General features: G+C 43.3%; 1 protein-coding gene across 2 annotated transcripts in view; it reads left to right on the forward strand.

Moving 5' to 3' along the window:
* PUS7 (pseudouridine synthase 7) overlaps positions 1–18,982 on the forward strand; it is an 81,175-nt gene that overhangs the window by 38,717 nt on the left and 23,476 nt on the right. For both annotated transcript variants that reach the window (XM_030933305.1, XM_030933304.1), the window contains exons 8-11: positions 5,006–5,134; positions 5,938–6,063; positions 15,985–16,046; positions 17,219–17,379. In XM_030933305.1, the coding sequence (XP_030789165.1) occupies positions 5,006–5,134; positions 5,938–6,063; positions 15,985–16,046; positions 17,219–17,379 (478 nt within the window). The remainder of the gene's footprint in view (positions 1–5,005; positions 5,135–5,937; positions 6,064–15,984; positions 16,047–17,218; positions 17,380–18,982) is intronic.

Consider the following 18,982-nt stretch of genomic DNA (forward strand, 5'->3'; position numbering starts at 1 on the left):
CCACCATGGCCAGCCTTGTGAATTTTATATTAACTTTGTCTCAACTTTAAAGAAAAAAAAAAAAAAACAGAGCTATCAGGCACTTCTGTGGCACCATTAGGAAGCAGTCTCCGGAACACTCTCTCTAGGACAACTCCTAACCCTGAATTGTTCTGTCAGTTTCTACAGCAGTAGTTACTGCCTGAAGAGGAGTTCTGTCTCCCTGTTCCTCACTGTGTGCATACTGATCCTCTGCTTCTAGATTCGTTGGGATACAATTCCTGGGTTAATTCGTGTTCCCATTGCCCCCATACATAGTCCAGGAATTCAGGATTACAGTGAGCTATGATTGCACCACTGTACTCCATCCTGGGTGGCAGAGAAATTCCCTGTCTCTAAAAAAGAAAGAAAAAGTTACATAAGATAAGAAAATATTAAAAAAATCAATATACACAGCCAGGTGCGGTGGCTCATGCCTGTAATCCCAGCACTTTGGGAGGCTAAGGCGTGCAGATTACTTGAAGTCAGGAGTTCCAGACCATCCTTGCCAACATGGTGAAACCCCACATCTGCTAAAATTAACCTAGCTGGGCATGGTGGCAGGCGCCTGTAATCCCAGCTACTTTAGAGGCTGGGGGCAGGAGAATTGCTTTAACCCAAGAGGCAGAGGTAGCAGTGAGCCTAGATCACACCAGTATACTCCAGCCTGGGTGACAGAGCAGACTCTGTCTTGAAAACAAAAAAGAGAGAAAGAAAGAAGGAAAGAAAGAAAGAAGGAAAGAAAGGGAGGAAGGGAGGGAGGGAAGGAGAGAGGGAAATATAGCACCTGGACGGGTGCGGTGGCTCACGCCGCTAATCCTAGCATTTTGGGAGGCCAGGGTGTTTCGGCATGTTGGTGCATGCCTGTAGTCCCAGCTTCTCAGGAGGCTAAGGCAGGAGACTTGCTTAAGCCCAGGAAGCAGAGGTTGCAGTAAGCTTAGATTGCACTACTGCGCTCCAGTCTAGGCGACAGAGTGAGACTCTGTCTCAAAAACAAAAAAGAGGTATAGCACTTAAAGCAATTTCATCCTAGAACGTGACGAGGTAGAATAGAGTAATCATAGACCCGGATACATCCAAGGATTTAGTACGTATTCAGAGTATCATTAAGATTAGTGGAAAAAAAAATGATTGATTCAAAAAATGTTGGATAACTGGGTAACCATCTAAAAAACTGTAAGTGTGGCTCCCCTACCTCATTTCCCTTTGCTAAATAAATTCCAGGTAGATTATAAATTTGAACATTAAAATGCAACTGTAAAAGTACTCTGCTTAGACTGGGCATGGTGGCTGATGCCTATAATCCCAGCACTTTGGGAGGCTGAGGCAGGTGGATCACCTGAGGTCGGGAATTTGAGACCAGCCTGACCAACATGGAGAAATGCTGTCTCTACTAAAAATACAAAATTAACCAGGCATGGTGCTACATGACTGTAATCCTAGCTACTCGGGAGGTTGAGGCAGGAGAATCGCTTGAACCCGGGAAGTGAGGGTTGCGGTGAGCCGAGATCGCACCATTGCACTCCAGCCTGGGCAACAAAAGCAAAACTCCATCTAAAAAAAAAGGAAAAATAGTACTCTACTTAAATTTGAGATTAGTGGCTGACCGCTGTAATCCCAGCACTTTGGGGGGCCGAGGCGGGTGGATCACTTGAGGCCAGGAGTTTGAGACCAGCCTGGCCAACCTGATGAAACTCCATCTCTGCTAAAAATATGAAAATTGGCCAGGCATGGTAGTGTGTGCCTGTAGCCCCAGCTACTCAGGAAACAAAGGCAGGATAATTCCTTGAATTCAGGAGCCAGAGGTAGCAGTGAGCTGAGATCGTGCCACACAGAGCAAGACTCCCGTCTTAAAAAAAAAAAAGAAATCTCTGACTGGCGACATCCTAAGTATGACTTAAATCTCAGGGCTTTTTTTTTTTTTTTTTTTTTCTTTTTTTGAGACAGAGTCTCTCTGTTGGCCAGGCTGGAGTGCAATGGCACAATCTCAGCTCACTGCAACGTCCACCTCCCAAGCTCAAGCAAATCTCCTTCCTCATTCTCCTGAGTAGCTGGGATTACAGGCGTGAGCCACCACACCTGGCATTAAGTTTTGTATTTTTAATAGAGACGGAGTTTCACCATATTGGCCAGGCTGGTCTTGAATTCTTGACCTCAGGCAATCCACCCACCTCGGCCTCCCAAAGTGCTGGGTTTACAGGTGTGAACCACTGCACCCGGCCTCAGAGCAATTTTTTTTTTTTTTTTTTAAGAAAAAAAGATTCATGAATTTAACTAAAATTTATCTATATATATAGTTGTTTTTTTTAATTTTAGAGATCTTGCTCTGTTGGTCAGGCTGGTCTCGAACTCCTGGGCTCAAGAGATCTGCCCGTCTAGGCCTCCTAAAGTACTAGGATTACAGGGGTGAGCCACCGTGCCTGGCCCCTGCATGGTTTTTATTTACAGAAGAATGCCAACAAATATAGAAACACAGTTTCAGTCAACACAGTAATATTCAATTCAGCCAACAATCATGCTTGGGTACCTAAAAATTGGGTAAAAGACTTTAGGGGAACAAGATTTTTACACAATTTCAAAAGTATTTCCCCATTAATTAAAAGCAAAGGCAAAGAGACTCTTAGAGTATAAAAATCTAGTAAATACTATCCTATAATTAGATGATTAAAGCTATTACCAGTGATGACAAACTAAATAACTGCCTTTTGATTTGATGCATTGAAAAGGGCCGTATCACCTAAGTAATACTTCTTTTTTTTTTTTTTTTGAGACAGAGTCTCGTTTTTTTTGAGACAGAGTCTCGTTCTGTCGCCCAGGCTGGAGTGCAGTGGCCGAATCTCAGCTCACTGCAAGCTCCACCTCCCGGATTTACGCCATTCTCCTGCCTCAGCCTCCCGAGTAGCTGGGACTACAGGCGCCTGCCACCTCACCCAGGCTAGTTTTTTGTATTTTTTAGTAGAGACGGGGTTTCACCATGTTAGCCAGGATGGTCTCGATCTCCTGACCTCGTGATCCGCCCATCTCGGCCTCCCAAAGTGCTGGGATTACAGGCTTGAGCCATTGCGCCCGGCCCCCTAAGGAATATTTCTACCAAAATGTTTACCTGAGTCTCAGCATGAGGAAACAATCAGACAAATCCACATTGAAAGATGTGTAAAAGCACTGGCCTGGATTCTTAGGGCCAGATATCATGAAAAACAAGGCTAGACAGATCACTTAATGGAAACCAAATAGGCATCACAACTTCAATGTGTGATCCTCAGTTGGATCGTGGCAGCCTAAAAAACCAAAAAGACGGCCAGGTGCACTGGCTCATGCCTATAATCCCAACACTTTGGGAAGCTGAGGTGGGAAGATCAGTTGAGGCCAGGAGATGGAGACCAGCCTGGCCAACATGGTGAAACTCTGTTTCTACCGAAAATACAAAAAAAATAGCCAGGTGTGGTGGCGTGTACCTGTATTCTCAGCTACTTGGGAGACTGAGGCAGATTCGAATCTCTCAAACTTATCTCACGCCTGTAATCACAGCGCTGTGCGAGGCCAATGTGGGTGGATCACCTGAGGTCAGGAGTTCAAGATCAGCCTGGCCAACATGGTGAAACCCCATCTCTACTAAAAATATAAAAATTAGAGCCAGGCGCAGTGGCTCACGCCTGTAATCCCAGCACTTTGGGAGGCCGAGGCGGGCGGATCACGAGGTCAGGAGATCGGGACCATCCTGGCAAACATGGTGAAACTTCGTCTCTACTAAAAACACAAAAAATTAGTTGGGCATGGTGGCAGGCACTTGTAGTCCCAGCTACTCGGGAGGCTGAGGCAAGAGAATGGCGTGAACCCAGGAGGCGGAGCTTTCAGTGAGCTGAGATCGCAACACTGCACTCTAGCCTGGGCAACAGAGCAAAACTCTGTCTCAAAAAAAATAATAATAAAAATAAAAATTAGCTGGGCGCGGTGGCTTACACCTGTAATCTCAGGGCAGATTACCTGAGGTCAGGAGTTCAAGATCAGCCTGGCCAACATGGTGAAGCCCCATTTCTACTAAAACTACAAAAATTAGCCGGGTATGGTGGTGTGCGCCTATAATCCCAGCTACTTGGGAGGCTGAGGCAGGAGAACCACTTGAGCCTGGGAGGCAGAGTGAGCTGAGATCATGCCACTGCACTGTAGCCTGGGCAACAGAGCGAGACTGTCTCAAAAAGAAAGAAAGGAAAGGAAGGAAGGGGGCGGGGGGGAGGGAGGAAGGAAGGGGAGGGGAGGGGAGGGGAACAACATTGGCTGCTAGTGGTGATACTAGAGATATAAAGGGGAGAAAGGCTTTTCAGTACTCTGTTTCTCTACATATATTTCCTATTGAAGAAGGCAAGGAATTTCTAATGAAAATTTCTGTATATGAAATGATAGCAGCATGGTACAGATTTGGGTAGAATTCCAGCTATATATGACATATCTTTAAAAAAAGAAAGGGAAGAAATAAAAAGTTAGATGTCAGTGGAAATAATTTTCAGTCAATGAAAGTATGAATTTCTTTTCCTTTTCTCTTTTTATATTTTCCAATTTTTCTATAATGAGTTTATAATATTTTTCTGATAGACAAAAATAATGACCTTTTTTTAAATGCTTGATACCATTCTTTATATGGGATTTGTTTCTGTCCGTGTCCCTTTTCTCACCTCTCTCCCCACAAAAAAATAGAAAATTCCACAGAAATTATTGTCTGTTACTCATCAGCATATAAATAACAAGAGGCTTTAAGTGTATAAAATATGGCCAGGAGTATGCAATTTCAACAGGAGCACGTACCATTACACGGAAGGAAGAATGCAGAGAGAAGAGAAGGACACTCCCGCCTTACCTGCTGCAGTGCCTTTTCCTTTTAGGAAGTCATAGCTGTGTTGTATCTTGTTTTCTGTACTGTTCAAGGCAGACAATCAATATCTCATGACCCTCTTTCTACTCTTTTTTGTTTTGTTGCTTTTTTGTTTTTAAGAATAACTGCACAAAGACTTGCCCACCTGAATAAGTGCTTGATGAACTTTAAGCTAGGGAATTTCAGCTATCAAAAAAACCCTCTGAAATTGGGAGAGCTTCAAGGAAACCACTTCACTGTTGTGCTCAGGTAAAGAACTGCAGGTAGGGATGTAGACCAGAGGGTCTGGCCAGGGCATCTTGAGTCTGTTACTCACGGTTGGTCATAAGGTCCTGGTGAGCTGGTACTAACAGAACAGGAGTGGCAGCAAGGGAGGGCAGAGCAGGGCCTGGCAGAGCTGGGAGAGCACATAGCTCTGTAGGATTTGTATGGACACGTTGCCACTCGAAAACCTAGCTCAGCCTTTGGAAAGACACCATCTCCTTCAAATGCTGTGGTAAAAGACACCGAGCCGGTGATGCCACTTAAAGCACCTAGAATAAGCAAATTCATAGACACAGAAAGTAGAATAGTGGGGAAAAGGGTAGGAATAATGGAAAGTTACTGTTTAGTGGGTGCAGAGTTTCATTTTGGGAACAGGAAAAACTTTGGGAAGTAGATAGTGGTGAAGGTTGCCCAACGTTGTGAATGTAATTAACCCATGTGTGCTAGTGTTCCATTATTGGAATGCTAAGCATGTGGGAAGTATTTATATCCTACTGCTCAAGGTCATCGCCAAGGTCTGATTGCAAAAATTCAAAAAGTTGCAACCTCTGCCATAAATGGGTGAATACCGCCGAATTACACACTTAAAAATGGCTAAAATAGTAAATTTGACATTATAAATATTTTACCACAACTTAAAAAGAGAAAGAAAGAGCCCTTGGGAGGTAGAGAGAAAGCTGCAGGAGAGTGAACAAAAGACGTGGAAGCCAGGCCGTAGTCATTTATGATCTGCATCCCTGAGTGTTTGACCGTAACTTTTTTTCTCTGAATAATTTGGGTCCCTGTAGAAATATAACAGGAACTGATGACCAAGTACAGCAAGCTATGAACTCTCTCAAGGAGATTGGATTTATTAACTACTATGGAATGCAAAGATTTGGAACCACAGCTGTCCCTACGTATCAGGTTGGAAGGTTGGTATTTAATATCTTTTGTCAAAAAGAGCTTTCTCATAAAAGAAGCAGGGTTTGTTGGTGGTGGTGTTTTTAATTATTTCTACATTCTCTCATGTCTGGGGCCAATGAACCACAGTCTCATGATTTTTGTTTTAAGTTAATGAATGCACAAGGTAAAAAATCGGAGTTCAAAAGGATTTGACCTGAAAAGTGAGCTTTCCTACCACTCTTGGTAACCCATCCAGGGGTTCTTTTTTTTTTTTTTTTTATTGTATTTTATTTATTTATTTTGAGACGGAGTTTCGCGCTTTTTGCCCAGGCCAGAGTGCAATAGCACGATCTTGGCTCACCACATCCTCCACCTCCTGGGTTCAAGTGATTGTCCTGTCTCAGCCTCCCAAGTCACTGGGATTACAGGCATGCACCACCACGACTGGCTAATTTTGTATTTTTAGGAATGATGGGGTTTCTTCATGTTGGTCAGGCTGGTCTTGAACTCCGGAGCTCAGGTGATCCACCCACCTCGGCCTCCCAAAGTGCTGGGATTACAGGCATGAGCCTCAGCCTCCACGCCCAGCTATTTTTTTATTTTTTATTTATTTTTTATTTTTTGAGATGGAATCTTTCTCTTGCTCAGGCTGAAGTGCAGTGGTGCAATGTTGGCTCACTGCAACTTCTGCTCCCAGGTTCAAGCAATTCTCCTGCCTCAGCGTCCCGAGTAGCTGAGATTACATGCTCTTGCCACCACACCGAGCTAACTTTGTTGTGTTTTTAGAAGTGACAGGAATTTCACCATTTTGGCCAGGCTGGTCTTGAACTCCTGACCTCAAATGATCTGCCCACCTCAGCCTCCCAAAGTGTTGGGATTACAAGTGTGAGCCACTGCTCCCAGCCCTATTTTTATTTTTATTTTGTAATGGGTAAGTCTTGACTCAGTAAGTAAGTCAACAGTAATCAGTTGGGTAACTCAGACCTGAAGTAGCCAGACAGAGATGATACATTTTCTGATCTATGTTAACACATTTATTAAACTTTGATCTGCCCTTCCCTCGCTCTTAATTTTATTTTTTGTTTTTATTTTTTGAAATGAAGTCTCACGGCCAGGCATGGTGGCTCAAGCCTATAATCCCAGCACTTTGGGAGGCCGAGGTGGGTGGATCACGAGGTCAGGATATCGAGACCATCCTGGCTAACAGAGTGAAACCCCGTCTCTACTAAAAAATACAAAAAACTAGCCGGGTGAGGTGGCGGGCGCCTGTAGTCCCAGCTACTCGGTAGGCTGAGGCAGGAGAATGGCGTAAACCTGGGAGGCGGAGCTTGCAGTGAGCCCAGATCGCGCCACTGCACTCCAGCCTGGGCGACAGAGCCAGACTCCGTCTCAAAAAAAAAAAAAAGAAAGAAAGAAATGAAGTCTCACTCTGTTGCCCAGGCTGGAGTGCAGTGACGCCATCTTGGCTCACTGCAACCTCCGTCTCCCAGGTTCAATGATTCTCCCACCTCAGCCTCCTGAGTAGCTGGGATTACAGGCATGCACCATCACACCCAGCAAATTTCTGTGTTTTTAGTAGAGCTGAGGTTTTGCCATGTTGGCCAGGCTGGTCTGGAACTCCTGACCTCCAGTGATCTGCCTGCCTTGGCCTCCCAAAGTGCTGGGATTACAGGCGTGAGCCACTGTGCCTGGACCTCTTTCCTCACTCTTTAAAGAAGGGAATAAATGATAAAAGTTAGTGACATGGAATTTAAGAACTGTCATTTACTTTTTGTTTTGTTTTGTTTTTGAGACGGAGTCTCGCTCTGTCTCCCAGGCTGGAGTGCAGTGGCGCAATCTTGGCTCACTGCAAGCTCCACCTCCCGGGTTCACCCCATTCTCCTGCCTCAGCCTCGCGAGTAGCTGGGACTACAGGCACCCGCCACCACGCCCGGCTAATTTTTTGTATTTTTTAGTAGAGATGGGATTTCACTGTATTAGCCAGGATGGTCTCAATCTCCTGACCTGGTGATCTGCCCGCCTTGGCCTCCCAAAGTGTTGGGATTACAGGCGTGAGCCACCGCACCTGGCCTGTCATTTACTTTTAAACAATTAAGAACCCCTCCAGTGTAACCTGCAGTGGGAATCCATCAATAAATAGTTGGGTTCATAAATCTACTTCTGGAATCCTGTTGCCCAGCAGAGACTCTGTTACATAAACTATTCACGTGGGAGTTAGAATTGTGGTATTTACAAGCTGGAAACGATCTGAGCGTTCATGTTCTTCCTTGTCTTTCAGAGCCTTCATGTTAACAAACTTAGACTTAGAAAGGTCTGCCTGAACTCATCAGTTGCTTGACTGTAGTTTGGGAATAGAGTTTTCCGGGCTTCCAGTCCATTGTTTCAGCATCTAAACTATGAAGTTGCATTCATTTTTGTGATTTTAAAAGTGCAAAATGATAAAAATCTCTATTTCCTCTGCCTCTTTGAGGAGGTTAAAAAGCTCAGGTGAAAACAGGCTTGAGTTCTGAGCCTCAAATTACTCATATATAGAATGGAGATAATGATATCAATTCACAGGGTGGTGAAAATGAAGTGAAATGATGTTTATGCCACATCTATTTTTATGCCAAGAATATAGTGATTGCTAATATGTTTCTCAACCTTGCTAATGGTCAGAGGACATTGATAAAAATAGTAAAAATGCTAATTGTATTATGGGCAGAATATTTAAGGGAGGGCTGTATCAACCTATAAATTTGTAATTAATTTGGCAGAAGGACAGCCATGAAATCTTACACGTTGTGTACGCCAAAGATAATGTAAATAAATGTAAATAACTAAGATCAAATTTATCCCACAACAATTACAGAGCATGCCCAAAGGTCAGTACAGTCAGCTCAAAATTCCAAATCATTCATTTTTACAACATAGGAATATTTCCTGCTTTCAAAGAAACCCACTGTTAACACCAGAGAATTTCCCGAGGGAAAAAACAGACTTTCAGTTTATATTGTATAGGTGGAAAAATGACTTGTATCCAAAATATTAAAAACTCTTACAACTCAAGAACAGAAAGACAACCCATTCTAAAACTTGGCAAAGGGTCTGAACAGACTTTTCTTTAAATAATGTAAACAAATGGCCAATAAGCACACAAAAATATGTTTATCACTAATCTTTAGGAAATGCAAATCAAAACCACAATGAGATGCCTCTTCATACCCACTAGGATAGCTAAAATTTAAAAAGGCAGAAAAAACAAGTGTTAGGATTGGAGAAATTGGAACCCTTACACGTCCCTGGTGGAATGTAAAATGGTATAGCCATTTTGGAAAATAGCCCAACAGTTCCTCAAAAGCTTATAAAGTTAGCCTGTGACCCAGAAGTTGCATTTCTAGGTGTATACTGAGGACAACTGACAATCATATGTTCACACAAAAGTTTATACAGATGTTCATAGCAGCCAAAAGGCTGGAAACAACCCAAATGTCCACCTACTGATGAATGGATAAATAAAATATAAAGTGTAATATACAGTAATATAGAGTAGAATATTACTTAGCAATAAAAAGGAATTCATACCCACATTACTGTACCCACAGTACTGATACATTCTGCAACATGAGTGAACCTTGAAAACATTGCTAAGTAGGCTGGGCACAGTGGCTCATGCCTGTAATCCCAACAATTCAAGAGGCCAAGGTGGAAGGATCACTTGAGGCCAGGAGTTGAAGACCTGCCTGGGCACCATAGACAAGGCCTCATCTCTACAAAATAAAAATTTTAAAAAAATAGCTGAGTGTGGTACTGCCTGGCTTTGGTCCTAGCTACTCAGGAGGCTGAGGCAGGAGAATCTCTTAAGCCCAGAAATGTAAGGATGCAGTGAACAGTGTACCCCCGCTGTACTGTAGCCTGGATGACAGAGCAAGACCCTGCCAGAGAATGAGTGAATCACTCAATTTCTGTGAAATTTCCAATGTGAGCAAATCTATAGAAAAAGCTAGAACAGGACCAATGGGGAATGACTACTAATGGGATAGGATTTTTGGGGGGGGTTGATAAAAATGTTCTAAAATTGTGTAATGCTCCACAATTCTTTTATTTATTTATTTTATTTTTATTTATTTATTTTTTGAGACGGAGTCTCGCTCTGTCGCCCAGGCTGGAGTGCAGTGGCCGGATCTCAGCTCACTGCAAGCTCCGCCTCCAAGGTTCACACCATTCTCCTGGCTCAGCCTCCCGAGTAGCTGGGACTACAGGCGCCCGCCACCTCACCCAGCTAGTTTTTTGTATTTTTTAGTAGAAACGGGGTTTCACTGTGTTCGCCAGGATGGTCTCGATCTCCTGACCTCATGATCCACCCGTCTCGGCCTCCCAAAGTGCTGGGATTACAGGCTTGAGCCTCCGCGCCCGGCTTCACAATTCTTTTAAAATACTAAAAGCCATTGAGTTGCATACTTACATGGGTGAATTACGTAGTATGTAAATTATTGAATACCTCAATAAAAACTTTAAAAGAAAGTGAGCCGGGCACAGTGGCTCATGCCCATAATCCCAGCACTTTGGGAGGCCAAGGTGGGCGGCAGATCGCTTGAGGTCAGGAGTTTGAGATCAACCTGGCCAACATAGTGAAACCCCGTGTCTACTAAAAATACAAAAATTATCTGAGTGTGGTGACGTGCACACCTGTAATCCCAGCTACTCGGGAGGCTGAGGCAGGAGAATTGCTTTAGCCTGGGAGACAGAGGTTGCAGTGAGCCAAGATTTCACCACTGCACTCCAGCCTGGGCGACAGAGTGAAACTCTGTCTCAAAAAAATAATAATAAGATAAAATAAACTCAAAATGAACCAAAGATCTAAACATAAGAGCTGCACTTACGCAAACTCTTAGAAGAAAACAGGCGAAAACTTCATGCTTGGATTTGTCAGTGGTTTCTTGGATATGACACCAAAAGCACAGGCAACAAACAAAAGAAAAAATAGGTAAGTTTGGACTTTATCAAAATGAAAAACGTGCATCAAAGGACGCTATCAGCAGAATGAAAAGATAACACACAGAAGAAAATATTTCAATCATACATTTGAGAAGAGACTTAAATCTAGAATATATAAAGAACTCCTACAACTCAACAACCACCAAAGAAAAACCAATTCAAAAATGGACAAAGGATTTCAGTAAATGTGTTTCCAAAGACATACAGATTGGTGTTCAACATCACTAGTCATTAGAGAGAAGCAAATAGAAATCACCATGAGGTACCACTTCATATCCATTGGAAAGGCTGTTATCACAAAACAAAACAACAAATAACAAGTGTTGGTAAGGGTACAGAGAAATTAGAAACCTGGGCTTTGCTGGTGGGGGTGTAAAATAGTATAGCCATTGTAGAGAACAGTATGGTGATTTCTTAAGAAATTAAATGTAGGCTGGGTGCGGTGGCCCACGCCTGTAATCCCAGCACTTTAGGAGGCTGAGGCGGGTGGATCACGAGGTCAAGAGATTGAGACCAGCCTGACCAACATGGTGAAGACAGTCTCTACTAAAAATACAAAAAACTAGCTGGGCACGGTGGCACACACCTGTAGTACCAGCTGCTCAGGAGGCGTAGACAGGAGAATCACTTGAACTCGGAAAGCAGAGGTTGCAGTAAGCCGAGATGGCAGCACTGCACTCCAGCCTGGCGACAGAGCAAGGCTCCGTCTCAAAAGAAAAAAAGAAATTAAACACAAATTACGTTATAATCGAACAATTCCACTTCTCAGTATATACCCAAAAGAAATGACAGTGGGAACTCACCAGATATTTGTACACTATGTTCATAATAGCACCATTCACAGTAGCCAAAAAGTAGGAGCTACCCAAGCAACCCAAGTGTAACAAAATGTGGCACATACATACAATGGAATATGGAAGCCTTTCAAAGGGGGATTTTTTTTTTTTTTTTTTGAGATGGAGTCTTGCTCTGTCACCTAAGCTGGAGTACAGTGGCACCATCTCGACCCACTGTAACCTCCACCTTCTGCGCTCAAGCGATTCAAAAGGAGGGAATTTTGACACTTGCTATCACATGGATAAGCGTTGGGAACTTTGTTACCTGACATAGCCAGTAACAAAAGAACAAATATGGTATGATTTCTCATAAATATGAGGTTCCTAGAGTAGTCAAAAGTCATAGAAAGTAGAAGGGTAGCTACCAGGGGTTAGGGGGCTGGGTGGACCTGGCTAACACAATGAAACCCCGTCTCTACTAAAAAAATGCAAAAAAATTAGCCAAGCGTGGTGGCAGGTGCCTGTAGTCCCAGCTACTTGGGAGGCTGAGGCAGGAGAATGGTGTGAACCCAGGAGGCTGAGCTTGCAGTGAGCCGAGATCGTGCCACTGCACTTCAGCCTGGGCGACAGAGCAAGACTCCGTCTCAAAAAAAAAAAAAGTACAAAACATCTTAATGTGTAGAGTGCTAGATAATACGGCCTGTTGTAAACCAAATCTGTATATATTTAATACGGCATTGTATACTGAACCTTTACAGTATATGGTAGCATCTTAAAGGCATTGAAAAGTCCTACAGTTAAGAAACTGTTTAATATGTTATATCAGGTGTTGGCAAAGGTTTTCTGTAAAGGAACAGTTAGGGCCGGGCGCGGTGGCTCAAGCCTGTAATCCCAGCACTTTGGGAGGCCGAGGCGGGTGGATCACGAGGTCAGGAGATCGAGACCATCCTGGTTAACACGGTGAAACCCCGTCTCCACTAAAAATACAAAAAACTAGCCGGGCGAGGTGGCACGCGCCTGTAGTGCCAGCTACTCGGAGGCTGAGGTGGGAGAATGGCGTGAACCCGGGAGGCGGAGCTTGCAGTGAGCCGAGATCGCGCCACTGCACTCCAGCCTGGGCGACAGAGCGAGACTGTCTCAAAAAAAAAAAAAAAGAGGAACAGTTAGTTAATATTTTAGGCTTTGTGGGCCATTCAATGTTTGCTGCAGGTGCTAAGCTCTGGAGTTATACTGCAAAAGCAACTATGGACGATATGCAAAGCAATGAGCACGGCTGTTTTCCAATAAAACAACAGAATTAGGTGGACAACCAGATTGGGCCTGCAGGCTGTAATTGATATCTAACAAAGGTTTTTTTTGTTGTTGTTGTTTTGTGTTTTGTTTTTGAGATGCAGTCTTGCTCTGTCGCCCAGGCTGGAGTGCAGTGGCGCCATCTTGGCTTATTGCAAACTCCGCCTCCTGGGTTAAGCAGTTTTCCTGCCTCAGTCTCCCAAGTAGCCGGGACTACAGGTACGTGCCACCACGCCCGGCTATTTTTTTTGTATTTTTAGTAGAGATGGGGTTTTACCGGGTTAGCCAGGATGGTCTTGATCTCCTGCCCTTGCTATCCACCTGCCTCAGCCTCCCAAAGTGCTGAGATTACAGGCGTGAGTCACCACGCTCAGCCTAACAAAGGTTTTTTAGTGTAAAAATCTATGTCTGGCCGTGCGCCGTGGCTCACGCCTGTAATCCCAGCACTTTGGGAGGCCGAGGTGGGTGGATCACAAGGTCAAGAGATCGAGACCACGGTGAAACCCCGTCTCTACTAAAAATACAAAAAATTAGGCGGGCGCTGTGGTGGGCGCCTGTAGTCCCAGCTACTCAGGAGGCTGAGGCAGGAGAATGGCATGAACCCGGGAGGCGGAGCTTGCAGTGAGCCGAGATCGTGCCACTGCACTCCAGCCTGGGGGACAGAGCGAGACTCCGTCTCAAAAAAAAAAAAAAAATTCTGTGTCTATTCTGTCTGTCAGACCAGTCCCTAGTACCAATTAGTGCTATACTCTTTTTGTCAGTATTGGCTAAAAGATTATCCAAGTAAATAATTTATCACCCCAGGACTATATTTAAGGACTGATACAACATGGCTTGTTCCAGGACTGTGAAGGTGGCCAGCAATAGGAAATCTGTTGATGTAATTACATTATTGGATTGAAAATCCAGGTGATGTCATTGATAGATACCAAATAGCATTTTAGATAATTTAATATCCAGAAATGCCCAGTATTGTATAACTTAAATGTGAAAATAAAGAACCATAATTAACTGGAAAAACAAAAATTAATAGAAGGGGATTCCTATATTCTTTTGATAGGGAAGGGTCCTTCTAAACATGACTCCAAGATGAGAAATAGGTGTAATACACAAAATGTAATTTCTGTACAGCAATAGTATAGTAAAAGTTAAAGGAAGAATTACATACACTTAAAGATTCGCCAACAAAAATATACTCTAAAGTGTTAACAGTGCTTAATTTCCTAGAGATTGAATAACACGTAACCGTTCTTACGTACCGTTCGGTTTTTTGAAAGCATGTATAGGCCAGGCATGGTGGCTCATGCCTATAATCCCTGCACTTTGTGAGGCCAAGGTGGGCTGATCACTTGAGGCTAGGAGTTCGAGACCATCCAGGCCAACACAGTGAAACCTCGTCTCTACTAAAAATACACAAATTGGCCAGGCACAGTGGTTTGTGCCTGTAATCCCAGCACTTTGGGAGGCCGAGGCAGGCGGATCACGTGAGGCCAAAAATTCAAGACCAGCCTGGCCAACATGGCACAACCCCATCTCTACTAAAAATACAAAAATTGGCCAGGCATGGTGGCTCAAACCTGTAATCTCAGCTACTTGGGAGACTAAGGCACAAGAATTGCTTGAACCCGGGAGGCAGAAGTTACAGTGAGCTGAGATCATGCCAGTGCACTCCAGCCTGGCCAGCAGAATGAGACTCCATCTCAAAAAAAAAAAAATAACCGGGCATGCTGACGCAGCCTGTAGTCCCAGCTGCACAGGAGGATGATACAGGAGAGTTGCTTAAGCCCAAGAGGCAGAGGTTGCAGCGAGCCAAGATCACGCCACTGCATTCCAGCCTAGACGACAGAGTGAGACTGTCTCAACAAATAAAAAAATTTTAAAAAGCATATAACTTTTATAATCATCTAATATATAGATATTTCCATTTTGACAAGAATAATAAAGAAGAGTAAATCGTATTTATTTCTGTTTGCCTGGGCAAGAAGGTATTAACGTGGAGAAATCTTTTGAGAAGTTTCAAACAAGTTTTCACACATAAAGACTTAACTGTGATTTATATAAATAATACCATGTGGGCTGGGCACGGGGGCTCACGCCTGTAATCAGCACTTTGGGAGGCCAAGGCGGGTGGGTCACAAGGTCAGGAGTTCGAGACCAGCCTGACCAATATGGTGAAACCCCATCTCTACTAAAAAAAATACAAAAATTAATTGGGCATTGTGGCCGGTGCCTGTAGTCCCAGCTACTCAGGAGGCTGAGGCAGGAGAATGGCGTGAACCCAGGAGGCAGAGGTTGTAGTGAGCCGAGATCACACCATTGCACTCCAGCCTGGGCAACAGAATGAGACTCCACCTCAATAAATAAATAATACCATGTGTAACTACTTAAAGCATGACTAGGTAGTATTTATACTGTTATCACATTTTTAAACTGAAATGATATTAAATATTACGGGTAAGCATTGTGTTTTCCATTTTCTCTTTTTTAAAAGTTCTTTTGGCACTTTAAGTTCTTTTACATTTGAAATCTGTATCATACTAGATTTTCTGCTTACTTTTAAGTTTAATAAGATAATGTTGGACCAGGTGTAGTGGCTCATGTCTGTAATCCCAACACCTTGGGAGACCAAGCTGGGAAGATCACTTGAGCCCAACAGTTTAAGACCAATAGTGAGACCCCATCTCTACAATAAGTTAAAAACTTAGCCAGGTATGGTGGTGTGCATCTGTAGTCCCAGCTATCTGTCGGGATGGTGGGAAAGCTGAGGTGGGAGAATCACTAGGCTAGAGCCTGGGAGGTCAAGGCTTCAGTGTATGGTTAATATGATTTGTTGACTCTTCAAAGATTTGTGCATATAAAGTTTATCTTCATGCAAAATTTAGTAAAATAAATGTCGTTTAATTTTAGAGCAATACTACAGAATTCCTGGACAGAAGTCATGGATTTAATATTGAAACCCCGCTCTGGAGGTGAGAATAAAATTCATGTTAAGAAAATAAATAGAATGTATGGCTAGGTATTCATAAAATTGCTTTGAATAAAAGCATTTGTGCAAATTGAGGTCGTTATTTCAGTATTTTACTTGTTTTTACAGTAAAAGTATAAGTTTATATTTTTCAACAGTTTTATGTGTATATTTAAGATTTATAATTTATATCCTAGTTAAGCTTTTTTTTTTTTTTTGAGGTGGAGTTTTAGTCTTATTTCCCAGGCTGGAGTGCAATGGCATGATCTCAGCTCACTGCAACCTCCGCCTCCTGGGTTCAAGTGATTCTCCTGCCTCGGCCTCCTGAGTAGCTGGGATTACAGGCATGCATCACCGTGCTTGGCTCATTTTGTATTTTTAGTAGAGATAGGGTTTCACCATGTTGGCCAGCCTGGTCTCGAACTCCTGACCTCAGGTGATCTGCCCACCTCAGCCTCCCAGAGTTAGGATTACAGGCGTGAGCCACCACACCCAACCTCTATTTTAGCTCTATTAGCTTGTTCAGTGTATTAATTCGTAACTGAATACAAATATATTTTTTAAATGAATATGTATGTTTTTCTTCACTCACTAAATCTGAGTGTATAAGAATCTAAAACATTTCATTTGTGGTTATTTTACTAAAACATAGTGTAATGGAATATAAAAACTTGGCAAAAACACCTTGAGGATTTGCAGTGTGAAGAAGTCACCAAAACTTTCCAAAAAGTATCTCTAAAATCATCTTGAATGAAGAGGATTAAACTACTGATTGTCAAAATACTTATGCTCACTTTGGGTAGTTCATTTGCAAACTATAAAGAGATACAATTATCTAATTTTAAGGAAAGTAACCTGTTAAACTTGACATTACAATGGAAAAAGAGAGAAGAAAGTACTACCGTGTTTTTGTCATGTTGAATCAGCTATGATAATTAACAGTTAAATAGCTTTTACTTTTGATCTGAGGGTGATCGTACATTGACAAAGCCAAATAGTTCTGTAAACTTTCTGTATTTCCCATCTTTACACTTCCTCAGATGAGTGGAAGCTATAAACAGCACCTATATTTCAAATGACATTTTCTAATTTTGTGTTCTCTGTGAAGTGTACTTTTAAGTTGTGGAAGTCTGTCTATTGGGTAAGTTATTTAATCCTAGCTTTTTTCCCCCACAGCTGAAAAGGGCTACTTGGTTAAATGCAGAGAAGAATGGGCAAAGACCAAAGACCCAGCTGCTGCCCTCAGAAAACTACCTGTCAAAAGGTGTGTGGAAGGGCAGCTGCTTCGAGGACTTTCAAAATATGGAATGAAGAATATAGTCTCTGCATTTGGCATAGTGAGTGCAATTTGTGAAGTCAGGCAATGGCTCAAGGTGTTGTAATGCTTTTTAAATTTCATCTTGAAAGATTTTACCAAATTTTGAAAGAGCGGAAGATAAATAAGGATCCTTAGGTGATCGCTGAGGTATTTCACCTGAGTAATCTTTGTTCAGACCCTGAGTGGTGATGAGGGGGTGGATGCGGGCATTACTTATTGAGGGCACAAGAAAAGCATCGATGTGGAAAACATAATCTTCAGTGGAAATTCTGTTTAAATTAAGTCTCTTGGTATTTGAGAAATTCAGAATCTATCGTATAGTCATTTCTTTTTTTTTTTTTTTTTTTTTGAGACGGAGTCTCGCTCTGTCACCCAGGCTGGAGTGCAGTGGCCGGATCTCAGCTCGCTGCAAGCTCCGCCTCCCGGGTTCACACCATTCTCCTGCCTCAGCCTCCCAAGTAGCTGGGACTACAGGCGCCCGCCACCTCGCCCGGCTAGTTTTTTGTGTTTTTTAGTAGAGACGGGGTTTCACCGTGTTAGCCAGGATGGTCTCGATCTCCTGACCTCGTGATCCGCCCGTCTCGGCCTCCCAAAGTGCTGGGATTACAGGCTTGAGCCACTGCGCCCGGCCGTCATTTCTTGATCATTCCATCACCAGAACTGTAAACTGCCTTAGTAAAAGTGTTGAACAGTAAGCAGTCTAAATAGTTGCATTTTAGTCTGGTTTCATCATAGTGATTCAAGAGTAGCCTATACCAGTATTTGGATATGTATAATCCAGTACTCCATGCACTCCAGCCCGGGCAACAAAGTTAAACGTAACAAATGTTAAAGTTTAACCCTTAAACCTAAGTTTTACTTTTCCTAGATGCACAAACAAAGCAGAATTCTTGCTGCATGGAATTAGTTGTCAGTTCAGTCGTTTAGGTTCTCTCTTTATCCATGGAATTACAGGAGAAAAAGCACTGTTCGCTTGAAAATTGGTGTGTAGGCCGGGTGCGGTGGCTTAAGCCTGTAATCCCAGCACTTTGGGAGGCCGAGACGGGCGGATCACGAGGTCAGGAGATCGAGACCATCCTGGCTAACATGATGAAACCCCGTCTCTACTAAAAAATACAAAAAATTAGCCAGGTGAGGTGGCGGGCGCCTGTAGTCCCAGCTATTCGGGAGGCTGAGGCAGGAGAATGGCGTGAACCCGGGAGGCGGAGCTTGCAGTGAGCTGAGATCTGGCCACTGCACTCCAGCCTGGGCGACAGAGCGAGACTCCGTCTCAAAAAAAAAAAAAATAGAAAAGAAAATTGGTGTGTAAATTCCTTAAGTCTTGTTTGAAGACTGTGCCATTGATGTAAGGCAGGCTTGTCCAACCTGTAGCCTGCAGGCCACATGCAGCCCAGGACAACTTTGAATGTGGCCCGATACAAATTCGTAAACTTTTCCTAAAATATTATGGCCGAGTGTGGTGGCTCATGCCTGTAATCCCAGCACTTTGAGAGGCCAAGGCGGGCAGATCACCTGAGGTCTGGAGTTCAAGACCAGCCTGGCCAGCATGGTGAAACCCTGTGTCTACTAAAAATACAAAAAATAGCCAGGCGTAGTGGCAGATGCCTGTAATCCCACCTACT

The sequence above is a fragment of the Rhinopithecus roxellana genome, chromosome 6 (genome assembly GCF_007565055.1).
Source record: "Rhinopithecus roxellana isolate Shanxi Qingling chromosome 6, ASM756505v1, whole genome shotgun sequence".
Taxonomy (NCBI): Eukaryota; Metazoa; Chordata; class Mammalia; order Primates; family Cercopithecidae; genus Rhinopithecus; species Rhinopithecus roxellana.